Raw genomic sequence first — 26620 nt, 5'->3', positions numbered from 1 at the left:
AATAGTGCAGGTCACTCGAGCTCCTATTTTGCAGACCTTGGGCAGGAGAGAACACACTCCAGGTAGGGATGTAGAGTATGGTGGTCCATGGATCTTGCCTGAATTGTTTTCATGTTACCCAACTGGCGTGGTTATCACTCCTGCTACCCGCTTCATCTATCCTCTCCTACTTGGGCTAAAAGCAGGGTTTTCAAAGAGAGTTTTGGAATCTACCCAGCTGTTTTAACATGTGTTGGTGGTGGATGGATGTGATGGTGAACCTGTATCATTAGGGGACAAGGGGAATTAGTATATAAGGGGCAGAGTTGGAGCTAGCCGCTCGGGCACCCAGAGCGGCGTGCACCTGGGGGCGGGGCGAGCCACCCATGGGGGTGGGGTGATCTGCCCACGGGAGCAATCACTGCGGTGGCACAATCTGCTTGGGGGTCCAAGTGCGGTGTGGTGGTGCGATCCTCCCAGCAGGGGTCCGATCGTGGCGCAATCCTCCTGTCAGGGGGCTGATGGCGGTGCAGTGGGGCGATTCACCCAGGGGGGGTTGTCACTCCCCCGGGCGAACCACCCCCACTGCACCCCTCTTCCTATGCATTTGACAAAGGGCACATCCACACTTAACTTCGGCTGCACACTTTCTAGGCACAAGTCAGTGCTTTCCTGGTCCATGTACGAGCACCGAAAACCCACTCCTTAACACTGATAAGGAACAAACAGCAATTCAGAACAGATTCCATTCAACTTCCGAGGTACTACTGTATTTTGGGAAATTGCTTGTCTATTCCATATGCATCTGGACACCTCTTAAGTTATCATAACCAAATTTTGCATGGTGGTTCTTGAGATCAGGGAGCAGGTTTTAATCTGTCTTTAGATACACTTTAGCACCAGTTTGAATTGAGACAGCAGACTGAACCTTTCAAAACTGAACAGATTTCTTTGGTTTCTTTGAACTCTTGAGCAATGCCAGCTACGAGTCTGAAGTTACTCATGCTGTTTCAACGCACACTTACGATTAGTAGGGTGGTATTTTGTGTACTGCCCCTTATATATTCTACAGCTTGAATTGTCTCCTTTGCACACTCCACAAGAATCTTCCACAGAACTGGAGCCTAGGACGTGATCACAGCCAACCACCTGCAAGGCAAGGACCACACGATCATCTGCAACGTCTGCGTTTAGATCATAGTGATAAGTCAGTTGCAAAAGTTAGAAGGAAACCATCAGACTTTTAAAATTTTATTTCCTAGGCATGTTTCATTTCTCCAGACAAAAGGCTGAGTAAGCAGACATTTGGGGAAAGAAAGCCTCATTCACCTTGGGTAATTGCCAGGGTATTATTGCTCATAATATGAAACTATGTTGACATGTGGAATCTCTCTTCCTCCCCCCCGCATTCTGTAACTCTCCACAATAGGCCCAATGGCCTCTTCATGCCCTCTGGGTGGAGCGGCAGAATAAAAGTGGAACAATAAAAAATGAGAAGGGGTCAACACCTTACTGACAATTTAAAGCAGGGACAGCCAATTTCTGCTGCTTCTTTTTTTACTAGCTCACGCCAGGGCTTCCCCAATCCATAGCTTCTCTTCTCAGCCCTGTTCCAACACTGAAAGTGGCTGGAGGAAAGGGAAAAAACCAAATTCCTTGAGGGAAAACTGTCGCTGAAGTTTTTGCTGGATCTGTCTGTAAAGGTAAAGGGACCCCTGACCATTAGGTCCAGTCATGACCAACTCTGGGGTTGCGGTGCTCATCTCTCTTTATTGGCCGAGGGAGCCGGCATACAGCTTCCGGGTCATGTGGCCAGCATGACTAAGTCTCTTCTGGCGAACCAGAGCAGCGCACGGAAACGCCGTTTACCTTCCCGCCGGAGTGGTACCTATTTATCTACTTGCACTTTGACGTGCTTTTGAACTGCTAGGTTGGCAGGAGCTGGGACCGAACAACGGGAGCTCACCCTGTCACGGGGGTTTGAACCGCCGACCTTCTGATCAGCAAGCCCTAGGCTCTGTGGTTTAGGCCATAGCACCACCCATGTCCCTGGACTTGTCTGTGGGTCACTGTAATTGTTTTCTTGTCCTGGACCATTTCTGATGTTATGCTGTATATCTTTTGGAAGCCAGCTGCAGTGCAATCTTAACCCCGTCTACTCAGAAGTGAGTCCTACCAAATTCACTGGGGCATTCTCCCAGGTAAGTGGGGTCGGGATTGCAGACTTTTATTATTTCAATGGAAACAGAGTATCGTTGCATTCTCAAAAAGGAACAAAGAATGAGCAACTACGTTCATCTCCAAGGCCATCTTTAATTTATTTTTAGAAGGAGAGGCCATATTTAATATTGTAATGAGAGCAGGGTTAGATCTGAATGGGTTTTTGTGGTTTCCTTCCAATCCTGTGCTTTTACAGATGTAAGACTGGATTCTGTACAGAAAGGGACTGCTAAAATGGCCAGACCAGTTTCTTTGTTAAGTAGATAGCCAGGTTTGTTAAATATCTGTTTTGTAATGTAAGCTAGGGGTTAAACCACAGAGCCTAGGACTTGCCGATCAGAAGTTTGGCGGTTCGAATCCCTGCGACGGGGTGAGCTCCTGTTGCTCAGTCCCTGCTCCTGCCAACCTAGTAGTTTGAAAGCACGTCAAAGTGCAAGTAGATAAATAGGTACCACTCCGGCGGGAAGGTAAACGGCGTTTCCGTGTGCTGCTCTGGTTCGCCAGAAGCGGCTTAGTCATGCTGGCCACATGACCCGGAAGCTGTATGCTGCGTCCCTCGGCCAATAAAGCAAGATGAGCGCCGCAACCCCAGAGTCGGTCACGACTGGACCTAATGGTCAGGGGTCCCTTTACCTAAATGTAAGCTAGGGCAATGAATCGTCACGGAAACCTGTAGCTGGAGACCCTTTTGAAAGGTGAACAGAATCAAGTGGTATGGGGTTGACCACTCCCCCACTGCCAAACCTAATGCGAGAGCAGGATCTGTGGCAGCATTAACATTATGAACTTTCCATTTTATGCCCAATCTGTATAGGAGCATAAATAAACCCCTCATACAAAATGCCAGCAGCCTCTAGTAACTGTCATGCCATGAAAACCAAACCCAAGCGATGCGCCGGGAATCCTGACATCTCTTACTACTCGGAGATTAAGATGCACATAGCAATATTGCAATTCTATACTACATCAACACACTTGAACCAAAATAGCTTCAAAAGACAAAAAAAGTGTGCCTCTATCAAAATTAGGCCTAACCAATTAATTCAACTAAAGCCAGGCCCTATGCCTGTTTACTTGGAAGTAAGCCCCACTGATTCCACCATAAAGCAGGTTTTAGAAAGCTAATCTTTGGCCTGATCTTTACACCAAAACTGGAACACAAGAGGAACCTTTCTCCTCTTCTACCTCACTTCCCCATATCTAGTTTCTTGCTCTAAATATTAGAGCAACACGCCATCCCTGGCTATACATGATCAGAGCAGAATACCATATGGCGCTACCTTACCATCTAAACCCTAAATGCACACAGGATTAAACAGTCATAGTTGACTGATCTATTGATTAGGACAACTGAAGCTTCCAAGCCATATTACATTTCCTGAGACCAGATCCAGTACTTTTGGGAAAAACACAACTGTCACCAAAATAGCGACCCTGACTTGCCTCTTCCTTTCTCTCCAGATAGCATTTCGCAATACAACATGTATACCGTGTTGTCATTTACCCTCTTGACACTTCACTTTGCTGCCTGCATCCTTTTGTATTGCTAGATGTGGACCGGAGGGTAGAAGAGAGGAAGACGAGACTGTTGGCGATGTTTTTGGCATCAGCCACATGCAACTCCTGCAACGTCCAACTCCAGCCTGACATTTTACCCCTCCCTCTTGAACAACATAAAATGAAAGGTAATCAGACGTCACACTTTGCCTTCATTGCTTATTACAGGTAAGGAATGTTGAGTGAATGGCAAAATAGAGTACCTTATTTCATTATTACCTCACAAATCCCATCTATACAGACATTAGGGCTATCTTCCAAGCAGGGTGTCCCGTCTTTTACTTTGTTCGACAGAGAAAAGAAGAAATCAAAGCCTTCTGCAATACAGTACAGCTTGCACAAGTCTTGATCTGAAATGCAAACACAACCACGGACATACGTTTATTTTTGTCCATTGGACTGTTGCTTGGGATGGGGGTTGGACACAGAGAGATTAGGGTACAATAACCCTCATGTTCTCTTAAAACAAGGTATCTGATGAAGCAGAGGTCATGTTTGCATGATTTATGAGAAAGGATCACCCACACTTCCATTTGCACCGCAATTTCTTCCGTCAATCTGCACAAAACCCAATTGACGTTTGTTCCAATTCAGTAGTAAGCAGTGGGTTTTCCTGGGGAAAGCTGTGGAACAAAAATGCAACCTCTCCAACCCATACCTAGAAATTGTGGGACAATCGGAAGTGTGGATGAGCCCAAAGAGAAAATAATATGTAGTCTAAAAGCCCAGCTGAATTGGTCCTGCAGATACTGTGATCCAGGAGGTGAGTGGGAACCACCAAAGTCACATACGGAAGCCCCACATGTTCCTTCCATTGCACGGAACGTCCAGGCATCTTCAATTGCGTACTTGCTTTGGGTGGGGAATCATGCCCATATCTTTAAACAGCAGAATCTTAAATCCCAGATTTAAATTCACCTGCTACTTGAGTGTAAGGCTTCCACTTGTAGTTCCATCCTCTGAACCGCTTGCTGTTGAATTCTGCACACTGGGCTGCTCTGAAGCCAATGCTGTTCTTTGGGCACTTCTGACTGTTGCAGAGTTTCAACATCCGAGAGGAACCCTCGCAGAACTTTCCTCCATGCGACGGTCTGCAATGTTGAGGTGGGGGAGGAAGATTACTTCACATCAGCTGCTAACCATTTTAACAACATGTACTTGAATAAACCAACACAAAGCAGAGGGTAGAGTAGCCATTCGCATAGCGACATTTTGATTCCAGCTTAGTTGAATCCATCAGCCTCAGTGCATTCAGTACAGGCTTCCTTGCAATACAGTGGTACCTCGGGGTTAAGTACTTAATTCATTCCGGAGGTCCGTTCTTAACTGAAACTGTTCTTAACCTGAAGCACCACTTTAGCTAATGGGGCCTCCTGCTGTCGCCGCACTGCCGGAGCACGATTTCTGTTCTCATCCTGAAGCAAAGTTCTTAACCTGAAGCACTATTTCTGGGTTAGTGGAGTCTGTAACCTGAAGCGTATGTAACCTGAGGTACCACTGTACTCTCAAGTTGAGGTGCAGGTGAGCTAACAACAAAGTCAAACTGCACCAATAAGAACAGGATGCCCCCCTCTTCTCATTGTCATATGCTCAGATCTCACTGGATCTTTCTTCCAGTTAAGCTAAAACCACACCAGCTCCTAACTCACAGAAAGCTTTTGTTCCCAGGTTCATTCCCACTGTCCCCTTCAGTTGCTGAAGGCATTCTGGAAAAGCAGGCTGTTTACAAGATCAAACCCTAAACAAATTAACATTTAAAAAGCCATCTGTGTCAAGGTCTGAGGTCAATGTGGAAATCCCCCATAACTATTTTAATAAAGTTGAAGGATGTGTACATTCCAAAGCTAAATGTGCTTCGTGGCTTGATGGGGACTGCATTAAGGCACTTAGAATATTCTTTGTGCCAAGAGAAGGTCAAATGATAAGCCCAAGGAAATGCAATTATGCATATCATATTATATCCTAAGTTTACCCCCTAGTGAGAAGACATCCTCCAGCTACCAGGCAAATGTCTGGTAGCATATTTCTGCCACGATTACCAAGCATCTAGTTGGCACCAACAATACATTGCGTAGGGGGAATAGGTCAAGTGACACTGAGAAAGTTCCTATTCCAATCGAATACAGACGTTAGTTGGAGGATGCAGACAAGGGCTTCTAGTTTCAGTACAGATATTCTTGAGCACTAGATCACCCTTTTTGAATCCATCTCTCCAACTTTGTCAAAGACCTGGTCTACACATTTAACACACCGAGGTGGCAGAATAGGCTCTACTACATGAGGTGTACTTGACTAAGTGAATACCGGACTCCATAAAAACAAAACAAACTTGCAGCAAATACAAAATTAGCCTACACAGAGCAGTCTGGACCACAAACTTCACCTCTGACACGCTATTTTATTTTCATTTGTAGGGTATGTTTTAAATCAAGGAGCAGTAAAAAGAAACTATGGCACCTTCCCTCATCTGAAATTGGGAGGGGCACAGTCAATTCCACAATACCAGGCTTCTACTGCATTTAATTTTGCACAATATAATATCCATATCTTACATCCTTAAAATTCAAGCAGACTGCAGTTTCAGTATGGCCTTATATACATTTATGTGCTCAATAACAAACATCTGTGCTTATTTTGATTGGTTAGCCAAGATTGGCCAGAGTGTTTCCCTCTGCATTTTCTGAAGGTGCCTTGGAACCTCTGTTACATTTTCTGGAAATCAGCCTGAACATGACCATGCCAGTTTTGCAGATACCGTGCAATGGAAATGCACTCTCAGCATCTGAACGCTAAAGGAAATTGTTAAGAAGTTGGTTTTGAACAAAGATAAGCCAAGAAAGCATCCTAAAAACATCTGGTTAAACTTTTGTGGAGCAGAAACAAATAAGTACCTCCAGCGTGAAGTACTGGTTATGGCTGAACATAGGGAGGCCTAGGGAGACCAAGGTTCAAATTGCTGTGGTGCCACAAAGCCTAATGCTTGGCCTTGGGCAAGTCACTGTCCCTCAGTTTAACCCATACCTTAGTTTAACCTGTGAAGATAAAGTAGGAGGCTATGCATAGCTCCCCAGAGAAAGGGTGTGCTTTAAAACATTTCCTTAGCTGTTTAAATGTATTTGCTGAGATTTCATGTTACGGGAAACACCCTCCCCTCAAACATTTTTTAAACAACTGATGATTTTTATGTCTCCATAGTGCTCTTCCTCCAAGGAGTACAGAAGTAAGTCCCACTGACTTTTGCTCCTTTCAAGGAGCATGTGACGCTGTCAGTGTGGTACATTAGCAGTCAGACCTTACAAATGCACGCTCTTGCTAGTTAGAATGAGAAGTGGCTAAGTCCACAGAGCTGTATTGTTGGTAGGCAGATACTTAAACCATAGAAATACAATTGCTAGAGAGGACTCTGTGTTATGTCATTTCCCTTCCTCTCCTGGAAAGGAAGGAGCATATACTTCCTGTTCCTCTCCCTCTCTTCCTTTGACCAACTTTGGATGCAGACATGCCTCTGCTTGCTGCAGTTTTAGGCACATGTCTGAAGCTGGGTAAACTGTAAATATAAGTATTTTGCCTGCATACTTTTTTCTGGCTACTGTTGCTGTGAACTAATGAATGATTATAAAGTAAGTAAATCTTATTTTTAAACTTTTTTTTTTTAAATAAGTTATTTATTAAGATTTTTTAAAATATTACAATAAAAATGAAAGGAAAAAAAATGACAAAAATAAAAAATAAAAATAGTTAAAAACACACAGATTTTCCATTACTTATTTTCCTTTGACTTATTTCCCGGACCTCCTCATACCTCCCTTTTTTGTATTCCACTTCAATCTGTTGGTTCAGCAAATCCTTTAAAAGTAATAATATTAAATTTTTACCTATTTATAACCCTTTTTTCATATTCCCTTAAAGCATTACAGCTGGAAACCACTTAATTACTATCCAACATCATTCTAACATTCATTAATTTTACAATATTTCTGTAGATAATCTTTGAATTTCTTCCAATCTTCTTCCACCGACTCTTCTCCCTGGTCTCGGATTCTGCCAGTCATTTCTGCCAGTTCCATATAGTCCATCAGCTTCACCTGCCATTCTTCCACAGTGGGTAAATCTTGTGTCTTCCAATACTTTGCAATGAGTATTCTTGCTGCTGTTGTGGCATACATAAAAAAAGTTCTGTCCTTCTTTGGCACCAATTGGCCGACTATGCCTAGGAGAAAGGCCTCTGGTTTCTTCAAGAAGGTATGTTTAAATACCTTTTTCAGTTCTTTATATATCATTTCCCAGAAGGCCTTAATCCTTGGGCACGTCCACCAAAGGTGAAAGAATGTACCTTCAGTTTCTTTACATTTCCAGCATTTATTGTCGGGCAAATGATAGATTTTTGCAAGCTTGACTGGGGTCATGTACCACCTGTATATCATTTTCATAATATTCTCTCTTAGGACATTACATGCCGTAAACTTCATACCTGTGGTCCATAACTGTTCCCAGTCAGCAAACATAATATTATGTCCAACATCTTGTGCCCATTTAATCATAGCAGATTTCACCGTTTCATCCTGAGTATTCCATTTCAACAGCAAGTTATACATTCTTGACAAATTCTTAGTTTTGGGTTCTAACAGTTCTGTTTCTAATTTTGATTTTTCCACCTGGAAGCCAATTTTCTTGTCCAAATTATATGCCTCCATTATCTGATAATAATGAAGCCAGTCTCGCACTTTATTTTTTAGTTTCTCAAAACTCTGCAGTTTCAGTCTATCTCCATCTTGTTCCAAAATTTCCCAATATTTCGGCCAATTGGCCTCCATATTGAGCCTTTTCAGAGCTTTCACTTCCATCGGTGACAGCCACCTTGGGGTTTTGTTTTCCAACAAATCCTTGTATCTTATCCAAACATTAAACAGTGCTTTCCTGTCAATATGGTTTTTAAATGCTTTATGCGCTTTGACCTTGTCATACCCCAGATATGCATGCCATCCAAATACATTGTTAAAACCTTCTAAGTCCAAAATGTCTGTGTTTTCAAGAAGTAGCCATTCTTTCAGCCAGCAAAAAGCTGCTGATTCATAGTAAAGTTTAAAGTCTGGCAGGGCAAATCCACCCCTTTCCTTTGCATCAGTTAATATCTTAAATTTTATTCTGGGCTTCTTGCCCTGCCAGACAAATCTAGAAATATCTCTCTGCCACTTCTTGAAACAGTCCATCTTGTCCACAATTTGCAATGTTTGAAACAAAAACAGCATTCTAGGCAATACATTCATTTTTATCACAGCAATACGACCCAACAGTGAAAGCTTCAAATTTGACCAGATTTCTAAATCTTTTTTCACTTCCGTCCAACATTTTTCATAATTATCTTTAAATAAGTTCCCATTTTTGGCTGTCATATTAATCCCCAGGTATTTCACTTTCTTAACCACAGTCAGGCCTGTCTCATTCTGAAACCTCTCTCTTTCAATCAGTGTTAAATTTTTCTCTAAAACCTTAGTTTTTAACTTGTTCAGTTTAAATCCTGCCAGTTGACCAAATTCTTGAATTAGTTCTAAAACCCTTTTAGTACTAGATTCTGGCTCCTGTAACGTCAATACTAAGTCATCTGCAAATGCTCTCAGTTTGTACTGTTTGGCTCCAACCTGTATACCTTTAACCAACTGGTCCCTTCTAATCATATTCAGCAGAACCTCCAGGACCAATATAAAAAGCAGTGGGGAGATTGGGCACCCCTGTCGTGTCCCTTTTTCTATCTTAAATTCTTCCGTCACCACATTATTTACAATTAATTTAGCCTTTTGTTCAGAGTATATTGTACCTGTACCATTTTCAAAACCTTGACCTACCCCCATCCCCTGTAGGTTCTTCTTCATGAAGCTCCAAGAGATGTTGTCAAAGGCTTTCTCCGCGTCCACAAATATCAGAACTGCTTTAGTATTTATATGCACTTCTAGTTTTTCCAAAATATCAATTATATTTCTCAAATTATCAGACAAGTGTCTTCCTGGGAGAAAGCCCGCTTGGTCTTTATGGATCTCTTCCATCAATACTTTTTTCAATCTCTTGGCCAAAATGTCTGCAAAAATTTTGTAATCCACATTAAGTAACAATATAGGGCGGTAGTTCTTAAGCTGAGTCTTTTCAGTCTCTGTTTTCGGTATAAGTGTAATGTACGCCTCTTTCCACGACTCTGGTGCCCTTTTCCCTTCCAATATTTCATTACAGACTTCCTTCAAAGGTTGTAATAGCCACTCTTTCAAAGATCTATAATATCTAGAAGTCAGCCCATCCGGTCCTGGAGATTTGCCCAATTGCATATTTTGAATGGCACCTTCTACTTCCTGTTCAGATATTTTATAGTTCAACATTAATTTGCTTTCTTGGGAGATTTTTTGTAGTCCATTTGTCTTCAAAAATTTGTCTATGTCCATTTCTTTCTGTGGCCCTTGTGTGTATAATTGTTTAAAATACCTCTGGAAACAGTTTCTAATCTCAATTGGGTTATGTATATTCTTTCCTTCCACTTCTAAGTTTGTGATAGTATTTAATTTTTGTCTTTTTTTCATTTGCCAGGCCAGCAATTTCCCACATTTATTAGCTGATTCAAATGTTTTTTGTCTCATTTGTTTAATTTTCCATTCTATTTCCTGATTCATCATTTTCATATATTGTACTTGATATAATTTTATTTCTCTCAAAATCTCCTGCGACTTTGGTTTTGCTCTCAGTTTCTTCTCACTTTCTTTTATTTTCTCCAAAATTTTATCTTTCTTCTCATTTTGACTTCTCTTCTTTATTGCATTCTGTTGTATCAGAAACCCTCTCATAACAGCTTTACTTGCGTCCCAGATTACTCTTTTTTCTACATTGGTGTTCATATTTATTTCAAAATAATCTCTCAAAGTTTTTTGGGCCTTTTTATAGATTTCTTCATCTCTAAATAAGGTGTCATTCATCCTCCATCTGAAGGAGCCAGTTGATATTTGTTTCATCTCCATCCTTACAGCGTTATGGTCGGAGCAGGTTTTTGGGCAGATTTCCACTTTCTTTATCTTTGGTGCCATTCCTCTAGTTACCCATATTTGATCAATTCTAGTCCATGTCATCTTGGCTTCAGAAAAGAAAGTTCCCTCTCTTCCCAGGGGGTTCTTTACTCTCCAAATGTCCACTAAGTCCATATTGTCTGTCATCTCAAAAAATGTTTTCGGTAGTCTACCATCCTTGGTAACTACCTGTCTTTGTGCCTTGTCCATGTTTGTAGATACTACTCCATTCATATCCCCCATCAGAATCAGATTGTAATCCAAATAGTCCAATAAAGTCTCATGCAACTTTTTAAAGAATTCAGATTTCCCCTCATTCGGTGCATAAATTCCTACGATCAAAAATTTCTCTCCTTGAACTTGAATTTCAATTGCCAAAAATCTGCCTTGTTCATCTTTAAAAATTAATTTCGGTGATAGTCTCTCCTTTGCATATATCACAACTCCTCTTTTTTTAACTTTGTCAGATGAGATAAACTCCTGTCCCAATCTTTTATTAATCAATAGTTTCCTGTGTAACCTTGTTACGTGTGTTTCTTGTAAGCAAATCAAGTCCAATTGTTCCTTTTTTAATAAATGAAAAACACTTTTTCTCTTTCGAGGAGAGTTCAAACCATTACAATTCCAACTTAACAGTTGCAGAGCCATGATGGGGTTACTTCGCTTTACCTCCAACTGCGCCAAGTGTCTGTTCTTGTTCTGTCGATGGTGTCTCTTTCTCTGGGCCGTGCAATCCAAAATATAAGTTTGCTATGTCCAGTATTCCTTTTTCCAGTGTTTTTGGCTCTTCTCCGGATTCCGCTTCTTTCTGTAGGTCTTCTTCGTGATCTTTCAAAAACCTATCTTTATCGTTAACTGATCTTATTTTTATCTTTCTTCCTTTGTATTTAAAGGATAAGCCTTGAGGAAATTCCCACCTAAAGAGGATTCTATTTCTTCTCAACAGGGCTACTAGGTCTCCGTAGTTAAACCTTAAGTCCAAAAGATGTTTTGGAATGTCCTTAAATATCTCCACACTTGAGTCGTAAATTTCCAAAGTCTTTTGATAGTGCAGATTCAAAATTTTGTCTCTCTCCTCTTTTGTTCGAATAGTAATCAAGCAGTCCCTAGCCTTGTTCCTCCTTTGTCCTCTTCCAAGTCTAAATGCATTCACTATCTTAAATTCTTCCTTCCCCAGGTCCTGTTGCCAAAAATCTGTAAATTCCTGTGTAAGGAATTCGGCCAAATTGTCTTTCTCACGTTCTGGTACAGCCCTGATTCTTAGATTTCTTTGTTTCTCTTTCAATTCAATCATAGACAATGTCAAACCGTGGTCCTCCAATTGCTTATATACCGGTGGTATCTTCTCTTGAGTAGCAGTTGCTATATCTTTTGCTTCTTCGGCTATCTTTCGGGTCAAAGCAGATTCCTGTAATAATTTTTCAATAGACTCTGTATTGGTATTCACCTTCTGTCCCAAATTATTAATGCTCATAGTATTCAGGTCAATTTTAACTGATGCTTCAGCTACTTGTTTATTTGTCTCGGCTACCTGCTTAGCTAAATTTTCCAAAGATTCATTAATTTTTCCAAGTGCATGTGCCAAAATGTCTTCGGACGACATAACTTTTGATTTGACCTGTGGAGGAGCAGCCCCTGATGTTCCAGATGCTCCAGATGTTGAAGCCCTTCGCTGCTGCGCAGTATCTGTCTGATAGGGTCTGCCAGACCTGGTTGTTTTTTCCTGCGCCAGCTCTAACTTTCCTCTCCCATCTGCCATAACACTCTCATGAAAATTCAAGGTCGATCCCACAGTTGAAAGGTTGTTTTGGAATGGAATTTTCCTCTGACCCAGTTGTTATTGTAGCAATGTCAAACCTCCTCTAGGGGGACACAGTAACCGCCAAAGCTTGCAACTTTAAAAAATGAAAATAGTCCTTATAAGTCCCCCAATTCATCTAAAAACAACAGTTTCAGTTGCACTTAAACAGTTACTTTAGAACCAGGAGTGGTCCAGAAACACTGTATCTCTTTTGCAGAGTTAGCTGTCAAAAGTCTACTGCTTACCGAACTTACTGAACGACGTTCTTTATCTAGGGGCAGTCCGTTCCCAGGTTTTAGGCAGCGGATTTTAGCTTCCTTTCCCCCTTTTTTTTGCAGATAAATACAGTTCAAACCTTCCCCCCCTCCTCTCCTGCAATCCGGAGGGGAGACCGCTTTCCAGATGTTAAGATTTAAGTCTTTTTCCAAACGTCTTTCCGAGTTTCCGCTTTACAGTCTCTTTGCTTTGATCTATTTACAAGAAAGGAAGGCAGACTTCCAGTTTATACCTTCCCGCTTCGGTGTCGAGTTAACTTGTTTTTTCTCCTTTTAAATCCAATTTAATCCTACTCATGGGTAGTTGCTTTCAAAGTCCAATTGTCCCAGGAAAACGTCAGCGCTCTCCGATAACGGCTGTGCGGCTTCACTCCGCGGAAGAAGCAGTCGACTCTCAGCACCGCGCCGCTCACCCCGTCCCGCTCCGGAGCCCTTAAATGGGCCCCTTCGCAACTTGGGGGGGCGCAAAAGGTGCCCGAGTCCCCACGTTCACAGGCTTCCCCCGCCTGTGATTTTTAAAGGGCCCCTGCTTTGCCGCAGCGGTAAGACCCGATCCCGCGGAGCTGGTCCCTCCGAGACTCAGAGGGAATCCGCCATTAACGATGGCGCTGACCCGGAAGTCTCTTAAAAATCTTATTTTTAAACTTGCTTTACTAGCTGTTGCCTGATTCTTTAATAAGCAGGGTAAGAAAGGACAGCCAGCTCAGAACAAGGTTTTAAAGCCTAATTTCTATGCTTTTGTTGCCAAGGATGGGATTTTGAAACTCTTCAACCCACATATGAGATAAATTATCCATTAAAACCCATCCCACAGTCAGATCACTGGTCTACTTGGCACAGAGATGTCTGATTCAACTAGCAGTAGCTCTTCATGCTCTCAGGCAGATGCCTTTCCCAACCCTGTTAAACAAGATCCTTTTAACTGAAGATCCTGGAGACTGAAACTTAGGATCTTATGTATGCAAATTGTGTGCTGTGCTACTGAACTATGGAAAACTGTATCACAACACATCTCAAATGGAGGTAAACAGAAGGCTCATCCATACTTCCATTTGCCCCGCTGCTTTCCCCCAGGAAAACCCGCGGTTTGGTGCTAAATCAGAACAAATTGCAATCAGGTTCCCTGTGGATTGACATTTGTTCTGGTTTAGCGGTAAAGAGGGGTTTTCCTGGAAAAGTGGTGGGGCAAAGGTAAAACCACTTGGATCTGTGGTTTTTGGGCACAGGAGAAGCAGAAGTGTGGACAAGCCCCAGTCTTGTGTTTTGCAATGTTTGCTATAAACAAGGAGAGGCACCCAGTGCATGACATTGGTGAAGCAAACTATTGTGCCCTTGCGCCTTAGCTGCTGATGCAAAGCCATGGTTATGACTTTGCAACATCTGGCTTATTCCACCGAATTTAGACTTGAAGAAAAGAAACTCGCAGTCACCTTGGATTCGTACAATTTCGCTCTCGGTGAGATATGCCTCCTCCGCAGGTTCTGGAACACGATGACCACCGGGACCACTCTGACCACTGTCCGTGGGTTGGCTTGGGCCCTTCATCGCCATACTTGACACACTGCCCTCCACGGCACCACTGAAACATATAACGTGTTTGCGGATGTTTGCTCATTGCTCCATACTTTCAAGTGCAAATTATTTTGCATCAAGAGTTTGCAACACCACATGTCTCACTAACAATGAAGCCACCTCACTTATATTATCTATCCCACCCAACCAAACAATTTTAAACTTTGTTTAATACTTTCTGACTTCTCGAGACTGCTTTTTAGAAGCGCCCTCCTGCTTCAGTTATGGACTGAGGAATCCTGACTCCCTGAACTGGAGGGAAGGGGTTAGTACTGAGTGGAGTTGTCACCCTGTTTGTAGACAAAAGCTCCACTGGGCACAGAAAGGGAGCATTTGCCAGAGAGGCTCCTGCTACACTGTGCTAAACTCTACAAGCATAGATCTACCCCCAGCAATGTGCTGAGTGCATGTAGGGCAGCAGAATCCATGCGCACCCTACTACCATTATATGTCTTCATTGGCAATATTCATAGGTATGCAACAGACACACACAAGTTGGGAGGTGGAGCCTAGTGCCATAATGTGCCCCCACTTTGTGCATTAATTGAAACTTCCTTCTGCCGGGCCTGTAAGACAGAGCTATTCCGCCTGGCTTTCAATTTGATCTTAGCCTGATGTTTTATTCCCCTTCCTTCCCTCCCCCTCCCCTTTTTATGAAGATTACCCACTCTGGGATCCCACAGCTAATTCTCCTCTGGTCTCCATGCTGGCCCAAATAGGACTAATTTAGCCAGCTAGCCCTGGTGATCATCTAATGTTTATTGGATGGATTTCCCCCCTAAATTGATTTTTGAATCCTGAATTTATTGTTATTCACATTTTATACTGTATTTTATGCTGTTTTTGTTGCACCAATTAAGTGTTTTAAATTTGTTGTTAGCCACCCTGAGCCCGGTTTTGTGAACCGGGAAGGGCGGGGTATAAATAAAAAATTATTTATTTATTTATTACACTGGAGCCCCCAAAGAGGACATATGTGCAGATACAAGAGACCACCAGATAAGAACACAAATCTTAGCTGCTGAACCGCAGCCCTGATATGCAAAATTTATACATGGGTTGTATAAATTATGAGCATTTCTTAGCTTTCAGAAGTCCTGCTAGGGCTGAGATACAAGTTAAACCACAAGAATTTGGGTGTTTTGGTGAACTCCCTTGAAGATTTATGCTTTCCTTTGAGACACCTGGACAATGTGATAAAGTACTGTATGTTCAAGGTCACACTGCTTTTCCAGGAGACAAAACAACCAAGTGTGTGTTCCATTTCAGTGTCTTCTAGCCTTCACTTGGAAAGTTAACACACTTTTTGGTGTTTGACGATTTTGATGAGGAAAGTAAGCAAACCACACGGCACCAAACTATTTATCCAGGATAAATACTGGCATTTTTTTTATTTTTTTATTTTTGCAACAAATGGGATGTATATACACCAGCAATCTGTGGGTAGGGATGGGGTAGAAATTAGATTTAAGTTCACATTCAAAGGTGGATCTACCCAATCCACACTTTCTGAAACAATCTGAGAACTGAAACTTTGCCATCCTTTAAAAGTCACATGAGAAGGGACGCGGTCTAAACCACAGAGCCTAGGGCTTGCCGATCAGAAGGTCGGTGGTTCAAGGCCCCATGACGGGGTGAGCACCCATTGTTCGGTCCCAGCTCCTGCCCACCTAGCAGTTTGAAAGCACATCAAAGTGCAAGTAGATAAATAGGGCGGGAAGGTAAACGGCATTTCTGTGCACTGCTCTGGTTCGCCAGAAGCGGCTTAATCATGCTGGCCACATGACCCGGAAGCTGTCTGCGGACAAACGCTGGCTCCCTCGGCCTATAGAGTGAGATGAACACGCAACCCCAGAGCTGTCCGCGACTGGACCTAACGGTCAAGTAGGACTGGACTTACCTTTACCTTTACAAGTCACATGTCCCTGAATTTTGCAATGCAGTTCTCCCGGCAACTAATACGACCAAAAATGCATATACCGGGATAAAGTGTTCACAAAAACACATAGTGAAAACAGTGTACAAAAATATATTATAATAGGGAGAATTGATCTGCAAAAATGTATAGATTAGGAAAAACTGCATATAAAGATGTGAATGTTCAGAGGTATTCATGCTAAAATGCTGATGGATGTTCTTGAGTGCTCAAGACAGAAAATCAGAAGTTGATTCAGAAGTGAGGAGAACTGGGAAAATGAGGAATGAAATTGACACCCTGCTTAGGTTTTCGGGAGGATGTGTGTGGCTGCTGCTGCTCCTTACACATCACCCCTCAGGTAATGTTTTGCAAAGAAATGTGGGGTGAGATGTGGTATTGCCACATTCAGCACTTTAGAATATCTGCCTAGTGGCCCAAGCAGAAGTTCTTCTTCTCATATGATTAGAATCAGTGGAGATATACTAGAAAGGTCCACCACCTCTGCCACATGCCTTAGTGCTCAGGTTTCCTATTCTCCATGCATTGAAGGTAGAAGACTGCATTGAAAAGCCCACTGAACTCCTTTCATGATTTAGAACTCAGATTACGCACAGTTCTGATGTGTACAGTGAGCTTCCCTCATTGCATGGAGAAAAGGGATTCTGTTTTCCCATAGCTGGGAACTGTGCAACAAGGTTATTACTGACATTTCCTTTCTTTCTATTTTTTTTTTTAAGCCAATACATGCATCCTGCCATTTTTCAATATAAAGAATTAGAAAGATCTACAAATGCACACTTGTTTCCCTTTGGTGTTCTGTGCCCTTGTTAACCACCAATCAAGCTGAATATTCAAGTTACTCCCGCTAAAGTATTTCTGGCTTCAGATCATGGTCTTAAAAAGGGGCTTTGCTGTCACTGTCTTGCTTCGTTGACATCTCTAATTTACGACCCTTTTTAAAAAAAGCTTAGTCAGCAATGAATCAGAGTTCAAAAGGAAAGCTAAATCTTGGAAAGGGGCTGGGCTGTCTGCAGCATTCGACTAGACCATCCTGCTCAAATTCCAGGAATAAAATAGAAGGCAACACAGTGGCTGCTGATCTGAAAGGGCTCCAGGATTTGGGTGCCCTTGTCCCACTGCTCTTCAGGTCCTTTTGCCCAGCTGCAAGTTTCTCTGCTGAGTTCTCTGGCCTCATTCATATGTTACCTGGAGTGGTGTGGCTGCTGCCATCTTTTGATTGCTCTCTTGCTGCTCTTGGTAACTTCCAGTCCAGTGTGATAAGGGGGAATTGTGAGGTTTTGAATCATGCTAGCAACCTGGGCGGGACGCGGGTGGCGCTGTGGTTTAAACCACTGTGGTGCTTGAACTTGCCGATCGGAAGGTTGGCAGTTTGAATCCCCGTGACGGGGTGAGCTCCCGTTGTTCGGTCCCAGCTCCTGCCTACCTAGCAGTTCGAAAGCACGCAGTGCAAGTAGATAAATAGGTACCGCTCCGGCGGGAAGGTAAACGGCATTTCCGTGCGCTGCTCTGGTTTCACCAGAAGCGGCTTAGTCATGCTGGCCACATGACCCAGAAAAACTGTCTGTGGAAGTGGACAAACGCCGGTTCCCTCAGCTTGTAAAGCGAGATGAGCGCCGCAACCCCAGAGTCGTTCATGACTGGACTTAACTGTCAGGGGTCCCTTTACGTTTACCTAGCAACTTGGGCATTGCAGGCTAGGACACAACCATGGGATTCCCCACAAACCACAAGGGTAGAAGTTATCAGGAGTAATGTAGGCACAATCCTGCCTTGGCACATAGTCATGTCTCTCCAGGAAATGCAGAAATGGGGTCTGATTATCAGTAAACTTATGATTTAGCTTCTCTACCCTAAGAGAACATCTAGCAGAGGTGCACCAGGCTATAATCTGGTTCTGGGCCTAAGGCAGAAAGAGAGAATCTGTGGCTCTCCAGATGTGGACGACTCCTCAGCCCTAGGCAGCATGACCAATGGCCAAGGATTATGGGAGCTGTAGTCCAGTAACATTTAGAGGGCCACAGGTTCCCCATGATCAGCCTTGGAAATCCCCAGAAGGGAAGCTGCCCTCACAAGTTGCTATCCAAGAAGGTTTATTTCTCTTTAAAATAGTTCTGGTAGATCCAAACTTAGGCCTTACCTCAACTTCCTTCGGCACTGTGCTTTCCAGGAACAGATATGCACTTTAAAGTTCCCTGTTTTTGTCATTTGTCCCAGAGCCTTCCCTGGGAAAACTCGCTCGTTAGTGCTGAACTGGAGCAAGTGTCAGAATACTGAAAACCTGTTTGCTCTGATTCGGTGGTAAAATGTGAGTTTTCCTGGAGAAAGCGCCAGGAAACAAACACAAAAGAAAGTCTGGATGAACCCTCAATCATGCTTAGAAAAGATTCATTATAAACAATAGGAAATAAGTTATTTGTGATCATCTGTGTAGTATTGTAATATAAAATAAATATAAAAATAATATGAGGGGAAATATCCAAGATTATTTAACACATTGCCATCACTAGCTAAAAGAAGAAAGCAATAATTCTATATTATCTAACACTGCCCAAGATAGTATCCACTTAGATAGAAAGCTGCTATTGATTAGCCGTCTGACTCCAATTCTCACAATTTTTAATCATTCACTTAACCTGATTATTTCCCAACATCCCAGAATCCACTCATCAATCAGTGGTAGAACTAGAAATTTCTGTATCTTTGCCATTTCAGTTGCTAATGTTGGAGAAACTACTTCCATATGTGATTTCCTTAGAATATGATAAGGATAACTAAAAAAAGTAATCCTAAAGAAATCCATTGGCAGTTGATAAAGCCACAATTTTTTAAATTATCTGAATAGTTTGGTTCCAAAACTCCTATGCAATTGCACAATGCTAGGAGCAGCGAATCAAAGTCCAGGGACGTTTGCCTCCAATTGCCTCTCCCTTCAGAAATACAATGAAAGCTATTTGCAATCCACTGCATGGAGGTTCCCTCACTCATCCACAAAACTAAGTTCCTGGCACATGAAATCAAAAATACCCTTCCTTTCAAAGCCACAAAAGGGAACCCCCCTCTATCGACAAGCCAGTCTGCTACATTCCACACGGGAAGGCAAATGCATTCCCACCAGAATTGAACTATTTGTCCCGGGGATAAATGTGGCTCTCCAGATATTGTCGGACCATCCCTCATTATCGGCTATGCTGGCTGGGGTTGGTGGGAGCTGAAGTCTGACAACATCTGAAGGGCCACAGGTCCCCCATCCCTGGCACAAAATGTACATGTCTGAGGCAAAGTGGGTGACACCAAGATACAACAAGGAGATAGGTCCAGGGCAATTTGCTTCACTTCCAGACATGGCTTGCCTTTGCTCATCAGTCATGATGTGTAACTCATGCATACACCCATACAATCCTGTATGAAGATGTAGGCCTCTCACACCACCACTTTGACTCAGCCAAAATAGGAGTGAGGAATTCAGGAGATTTTGCATCAGTCAGCGTTCAGCCTGAACATTGAGGTCCAGTGCCGAGGGCCTTCTGGTGTTCCCCTCACTGCGAGAAATGAGGTTACAGGGAACAGGGCAGAGGGCCTTCTTGGTAGGTGCTTGCCCTGTGGAATGCCCTCCTATCAGATGTCAAGGAAATAAACAACTACAGTGGTACCTCCAGTGGCGGATGGGATCTGTTCCGGAGCTCCAGTCAGATCCCGAGGTTTCTGCAACTGTAGGGACTGCTTCTGCGCATGTGCGTGCAGTGGCAGACCGCTTCTGCGCATGCGCGTGGTGCGGTAAAGCGCTTCTGCGCATGTGCGTGGGACAAAACACTTCCGGGTTTGCCACTTTCGCAACCTGAAGTTTACGTTACCCGAGGATAATATAAGCCGATGTGCTACTGTACTCGACTTTTAGAAGACATCTGAAGGCAACCCTGTTTAGGGAAGTTTTTAATGTTTGATGTTTTATCATGCTTTTAATATTCTGTTGAGAGCTGCCCAGAGTGGCTGGGCAAACCCAGGCAGAAGGGTGGGGTATAAATAATAAAATTAAATCATCATCATCAATATTATTACTATGAGCTGGCCTGGTAGAGAGAGCAGGGGGAGGCGAGCCATGAATGGAGCAAACAAAATCCATTGGTTTTACTCACTGTACCCAACATGCAAAATGGCCTTTCTAAATTTCAGCAGGACTCGCACCCGTAACTGTCTCTGTACTCTTCATATGTAAAATATAAGATGAAGAGAGACTGAGAAAGCTTGCTAATATAATTCTGCCGTGAATGCCTTCTGCGCAGCATATGTGCCCTGATCCAGAGATGGTAATCCATGGGCGGAAGCAGAATTCTGTGCATGGATCAGAGATGGTGAGCATGTTTCAGGTGCACAGCTGTACGCAGGCATTTTCCATTATGGCCAATCTGTGCATTCCGGTTAGGGAAGTACATTAGAATGTTCATCCGTTTGAAAGTACTACAGTTCTGATATGTAACTTCTGTATTTGGATGAATACACAAGCCTGCTTCTGTCTGTGAATTACCCTTACTGGACCAGGCACTGGTATTTAAAATCTTACATTTCAAAGTATCTATCCACAGTCACCTCATTAGATTTCTCTGTTATTGTTATGGATTAATCTCAGGCATGACCCCCTTTTGCTTTGAGAATGAGTTACGATTTACGGCAAGTGAAACTTTAGAAACTGAAAGTAGGAGAGTGCAGCAAGGGAAGCAAATGGACTGTACATAGTATACCATCTGATTTATAGGTGAAGTAATCTATTTGAGATTAATTGTCCTTGCCTGTTATTCTTGGACAAAAATAAAATGAAAACTGCACCCACCACTTCTCTTGGGACTGTCAGTCAGGATTACACCCAATTTAACCTAAAAGCACATGTTCACTTTGATGTGAAGATCTTAAACTGTGTCTGTCTGCATTCATCTTGACAAGTGCTTTGTGTATGATATCCTTAAAATCTAGTCTGGAGTCAAATGACTCAACAGTTCAGTTTGGAAAAGGAGACTGATATGATATTTCTTCTTCTAGGAACTGGAGCTATCCCTCCTTCGAGTCATCGCTAAAGAGATCATCCACGTTAATCTGTTTGGATCAGTGGATTATCTGGAGCCCTTTCTCACCTCTTTATGGAAACATGTAAGCCACACAAAGCCCATCAAAAATGTGAAGAGGGGAGACAAAAAATCCCTGCATCACCAGGTCCACATTGCTCTTCCTCTCCATAGGGGAGTGTGGCAAGAGGTGGTGGCAGTTTTGCAGCTGGGCCAAATTAAATATGGCACCATTTGTGCAATTAGCACTGGCATGAATTTACACTAACATTAGCAACTCTATGAATAGTGGCAAACCTAGACAGCATCTTAAAAAGCAGAGACATCACCTTGCCGACAAAGGTCCATATAGTTAAAGCTATGGTTTTCCCAGTAGTGGTGCATGGAAGTGAGAGCTGGACCATAAAGAAGGCTGATTGCCGAAAAATTGATGCTTTTGAATTATGGTGCTGGAGGAGACTCTTGAGAGTCCCATGGACTGAAAGAAGATCAAACCTATCCATTCTGAAGGAAATCAGCCCTGAGTGCTCACTGGAAGGACAGATCGTGAAGCTGAGGCTCCAATACTTTGGCCACCTCATGAGAAGAGAAGACTCCCTGGAAAAGACCCTGATGTTGGGAAAGATGGAGGGCACAAGGAGAAGGGGACGACAGAGGACGAGAGGGTTGGACAGTGTTATCGAAGCTACCAGCATGAGTTTGACCAAACTGTGTGAGGCAGTGGAAGACAGCAGTGCCTGGCGTGCTCTGGTCCATGGGGTCTTGAAGAGTTGGACATGACTAAATGACTAAACAACAACAAATGAATAGTGGGGTTTTTTTTTTAAGTGTCAAGATTATGGTGAGGGAGGGAGGTGACCTCCAACCCTTTGCTCCCCACTATAGACCTAGGCTGAATCGGGTCTCCCAGATTTCCTCGAATAAGACTACAAATGGGGCACCCTTCTAGTGAAAACAGTAGTGTTTTTAAGCCCCCTTCCCTTCTCCATCAGGGTGCCAACCTGTATCTCACATTAACACTTAAAAAGCACAACACAATTGCTAATTAATACAGAATGAATGGGGGGGGGGCTGGTTAATTTGGAAAGAAAATTAACCCTCAGAGTTAACAGCATGGCCACCTTGTGTTACTAAAATGTAAAAGTGGCCCTCACATAATTTGCAGTTTGGACCCCTAGTGACTAAGTGGTGTTACTAAATGAATAGCTTAGTAGATCATACTCTCAGGAGATTGGGAGGGTAGAGAAGGAATGAGGAGGCAGAAACAGTACAGGGTATGGAAGAGAGTTTTCCTTGTGGTGTGGCTGCCATCAAAATGGTGGTTGAATGGCTGAAGCTCCACCTTGGGTCAGGGGGATGGTCAAATGTTTTCCCCCCAAGTGAACCCATGCAATTATATGGGAGGTACCTACACTATTGCTTTATCTCTAGGGCCCAGTGATGCTAATGTGCCCCCCCCCCCAGTAATCTATTGGATCCTTTTCAGTAGATAAAATATTTTCAGAGTAGTGGGGAATCCTGATCAGCAGCCAATTTTTAATGGCAGCAACATGGCAACAATGAATATTTTAATTGGGCCTTGAAATATTTAAGTTCAAACTTGCTTTTGATATGTTGCATGGAATATGAAATGTATAGGAATATGAACCAGCTCTGCAAGAAAAGTAAGGATACCTTTGGTTTACATATTTGAAAATGGATAACCCTCTCGCTAAGAATACAGGAAATGAGGGTTTCCTAGTAAATTGTGAATGGAAGTTTACTCATTTAATGTACTGCAACTTGTGATGAAAAGGTGTCAAAGGGCCCTTTATTTTTCTTTATTGTTACAAGGTTGTTTTTTTTTTACAGGTGTATTTTGCAACATGTCATTGATGCAATAACAACGCGTTCGTGTTGGATGTATACTTGACCACCCACCCGTCATTCCCCTTTACTAGCTGCTATGTGATGCTTTTGCACTAGAGAGGCACTCCTGCACAGCAAAAGCAAGGCAACAAAATAAAATAAACCAGAGCATTTCAGATATAAAATGTTACAGGATTTCAGCAGGCAATTACCTGCACTGACTGGAAATGAAGCAGCATGTCTGGCCTGAAACAGAATACTGTTTCCTGGCACCAATGGTGCTGACAGCAGGATGGAGTAAAACCATCCCTGACACCACCATGAGCACAAATCGTTAGGAGCACACTATAAAAGGGATGTCCTGAGAGGCCCGCAGAGAGAACCCCCTTTACTCCAGGGATGAGGAGTCTGCGACCCTCCACCATCCCCAGGTAGCATGGCCAATGGTCAGCGAGGATGGAGGTCACCTGATTTCCCACTCCTGTTCTACTTCCACAATCCCGTTCTCTTCTGTCACCATACCATTTCCACACCAAACCATTGCCAAACTATAAACAAACAAACCTTCCTTACCATGTCATATCCACATGTTGTACCTTCTGCAGCTGGCATGAATTTGGTTTCACATTTTCTGCCGATCCGATGGCACCACAACGCTTTGCAAATATCCTAAATGGGAAAAAATGTCAACAAACTGAAGTCGGCATTTAATTTCTGAATGCATCCACTGTTGCGACTAAAAATGGCTAAAGCAGAGCAAACTCATGCTGTTGATCATGCCCAATGGTCAGTTGACTCACTATATAATTTTCAGTGGTAACACCTCCATGTGGAGGTACATTTGACCAAAATTAATGGGGCTTCTGCCCACATAATCTCACATCAAAATATCAATCTACTAGATGGCTGAAGCTTGTGCAGTGTAATGGCTAAAGTGCTGTACTATGGTCTGAGCGAAGATAGGAGTGCCTGGCGTGCTCTGGTCCATGGGGTCACGAAGAGTCGGACACGACTAAACGACTTAACAACATGGTCTGAGAGACCAGGGTTTGAACTCCCACTAAACCATGAAGTTCACAAGGTGACCTTGGGATAGTCATTGTTGATCAGCCCAACCTACTCACAGGGTTGTTTTGAGGATTATATCGGGAGGAGAGAACCATGCACATTACCATTTGAGCTCCTTGAGTTTGAGCTTGGATTTGATATCCCGATTTATCACTACCCAAAGGAGTCTCAAAGTGGCTAACATTTTCCTTTCCCTTCCTCCCCCACAACAAACACTCTGTGAGGTGAGTGGGGCTGAGAGACTTCAGAGAAGTGTGACTAGCCCAAGGTCACCCAGCAGTTGCATGTGGAGGAGCGGGGAAGTGAACCCGGTTCACCAGATTACGAGTCCACTGCTCTTAACCACTACACCACACTGGCTCTTAGAGGAAAAGGTGGCATATAAATGTAGAACATAAACAACACAGGGCAAACCAAGAACCTCCTTGAGTTCCTCTGCCATTTGAGATCCAGTGGGTGATTACTTGGGTGAGGACCTTTTCAGTTACGGCACTCCATAGCACAGGCACATGGTCCTGAGCTCCTTGGATTAAGGGTGGGTTAAGTATGTGGTGAAACAAAGCAGGTTCTTACTTTTTTGAAGTCCATCATGCACAGCTTGGCTTTCTCACCGAACTGCCACTTGCACTGCGTGGCAGCATCATACAGCTCCCCTGGTAGCTTCTCGGGATATTTGTACTCATGCACGGGCTTAGGCTGATCAGCAAGACACAAGGACTGTGCAGAGCTGCAAGAGACCCAAACAATGTGTATTTGGATATGTCAAATGCAGTTTTAAAAGGGACCCGTGTTGCAGCTAGTCAGCTGTGAAACAAGGCAGTCCTAGGTCAGCTACGGACAAGAATGAAAGGAAATAGCAATGTGGGGGTGTCATATTCTGCTTGAAACAACTAGGTTTGGGCCGAGATAAAAGAGGTGCAAGAGAATTGTGAGCTGGTATTTGGGGTCTTAAAGAAGCTATTCCTTAAGCTGGTCAGCTGCCTGTTCTGACTCTTGAAGGCAAAACTGCTGCCATCTTTTCATGCTTTGTTTGGGCTCAGATACTTTGCTGCAGCTTTTGTTCCTCAGCTGAGACCATTTACTGCAGAGGGCAGCTGTGTCCTAGGGCTACCGGAAAGCACTGAAGAGACAAACAACATCCTACCAATAACATGTTAGAATTCCTGCTCCATGATTGCAGTCATGGGATTGTTGTCTTTCACATGATGGTGTATGTTTTGACTCCATAGAATGGGAAGTGACGGAGACAGGATGTCTGTGTTACAGTGTTCCGTGAAGTGGGACTATTGTCCTTTGTTCTTCTCTCTTTGCTGTCTGATGCTAGAGAGAGAGGGAGCCATGTTGCAGTGCTCTGTGTGTGTTTATATGTAAATAAAGTAGATTAGCCAAAATGCTGAGTTGCTGAGGTCTGTTACGCAAGCTGCGCAAACTGTGCGGATCCCTAAGTGTGCCGGTGTCTGTTGACATCGGTTGCTGTGATGTTTGGGCTGAAGAAAGCTTTTGAAGCTCCGGAACAATCGACCAGGAGGGAGAGAACATGCCAGTCAGGCATGTGTCTCTACCAGGGTCCTACTTGAGTGTAGGACGAGCTCCTAACATAACAACCCTCTCCTCCTGGATGTCACCCCAATATAATAGGGTGCAGAGGACATCGGTAGCACCTTCAAAGCACCTTCACCCTAGATTTGGGGGTAAAACTTCCTTGGACTACTACTGCTGGTGGCAATAAAAGCAGAAAGTTTTGATGTGGTCCTTTCCTGTATCAAAGTAAATGTGTTTTTGTTGCATCACAGGAAGTATTTATTTTTATTTATTTAAAAGCATTTCTAAACCAACTTTTTTTTTTTAAAGAAGAAGGTATGTGAGGAAGAATTTAGGCACGGGCAGAAACTGGAATCCCAGGTTTCCTGTGTGCAAATGAAATTGGCAAAAGAAAACCCCTAAACTGGTGGCATACTCCATCTACTGTTGGGGTTCGACTCCCATCAGCTCCAGCCAGCATGGCCAATGATCAGGGATTAAGGGAACTGTAGTCCAGGAACATTCAGAAGGTATCATTTTGGCTACCCCTCCTTAGACTTTTGAACTGGATGTTCTGATTCTAGATTAATACAAGGACTACAAAACCTGGAACAGAGCTATGTTCTACTATCAGGAACTACAAATAAAACCATTCACAAATCATTCTCAAGGTTTCGAAAACACATCAAGTCTGCTGGACCTGGGTGTGTACATTGTAACTCCCCATTGTAATCAGCACTCAGACA

General features: G+C 43.1%; 1 protein-coding gene and 1 long non-coding RNA gene across 3 annotated transcripts in view; one reads left to right on the top strand and one right to left on the bottom strand.

Annotated features, from left to right (window-relative positions):
* The window catches only part of ADAMTS16 (ADAM metallopeptidase with thrombospondin type 1 motif 16), an 86256-nt gene that overhangs the window by 33629 nt on the left and 26007 nt on the right, over positions 1-26620 (bottom strand). For both annotated transcript variants that reach the window (XM_081014653.1, XM_081014654.1), the window contains 6 exons: positions 24927-25080; positions 23859-23954; positions 14303-14451; positions 4675-4847; positions 3976-4106; positions 1005-1128 (listed from right to left, as the gene is read on the bottom strand). In XM_081014653.1, the coding sequence (XP_080870779.1) occupies positions 1005-1128; positions 3976-4106; positions 4675-4847; positions 14303-14451; positions 23859-23954; positions 24927-25080 (827 nt within the window). The remainder of the gene's footprint in view (positions 1-1004; positions 1129-3975; positions 4107-4674; positions 4848-14302; positions 14452-23858; positions 23955-24926; positions 25081-26620) is intronic.
* Positions 20834-23360, top strand: LOC308482174. The gene is made up of 3 exons (XR_013989115.1): positions 20834-20925; positions 21415-21522; positions 23289-23360. It is a non-coding gene; the product is annotated as an uncharacterized lncRNA (long non-coding RNA).

This window comes from Podarcis pityusensis (assembly GCF_964106645.2).
Source record: "Podarcis pityusensis genome assembly, chromosome: 7".
In the NCBI taxonomy this organism is placed as follows: domain Eukaryota; kingdom Metazoa; phylum Chordata; class Lepidosauria; order Squamata; family Lacertidae; genus Podarcis; species Podarcis pityusensis.
The sequence above is the reverse complement of the archived record's forward strand: the minus strand, read 5'-3'. Positions and strand labels throughout refer to the sequence as shown.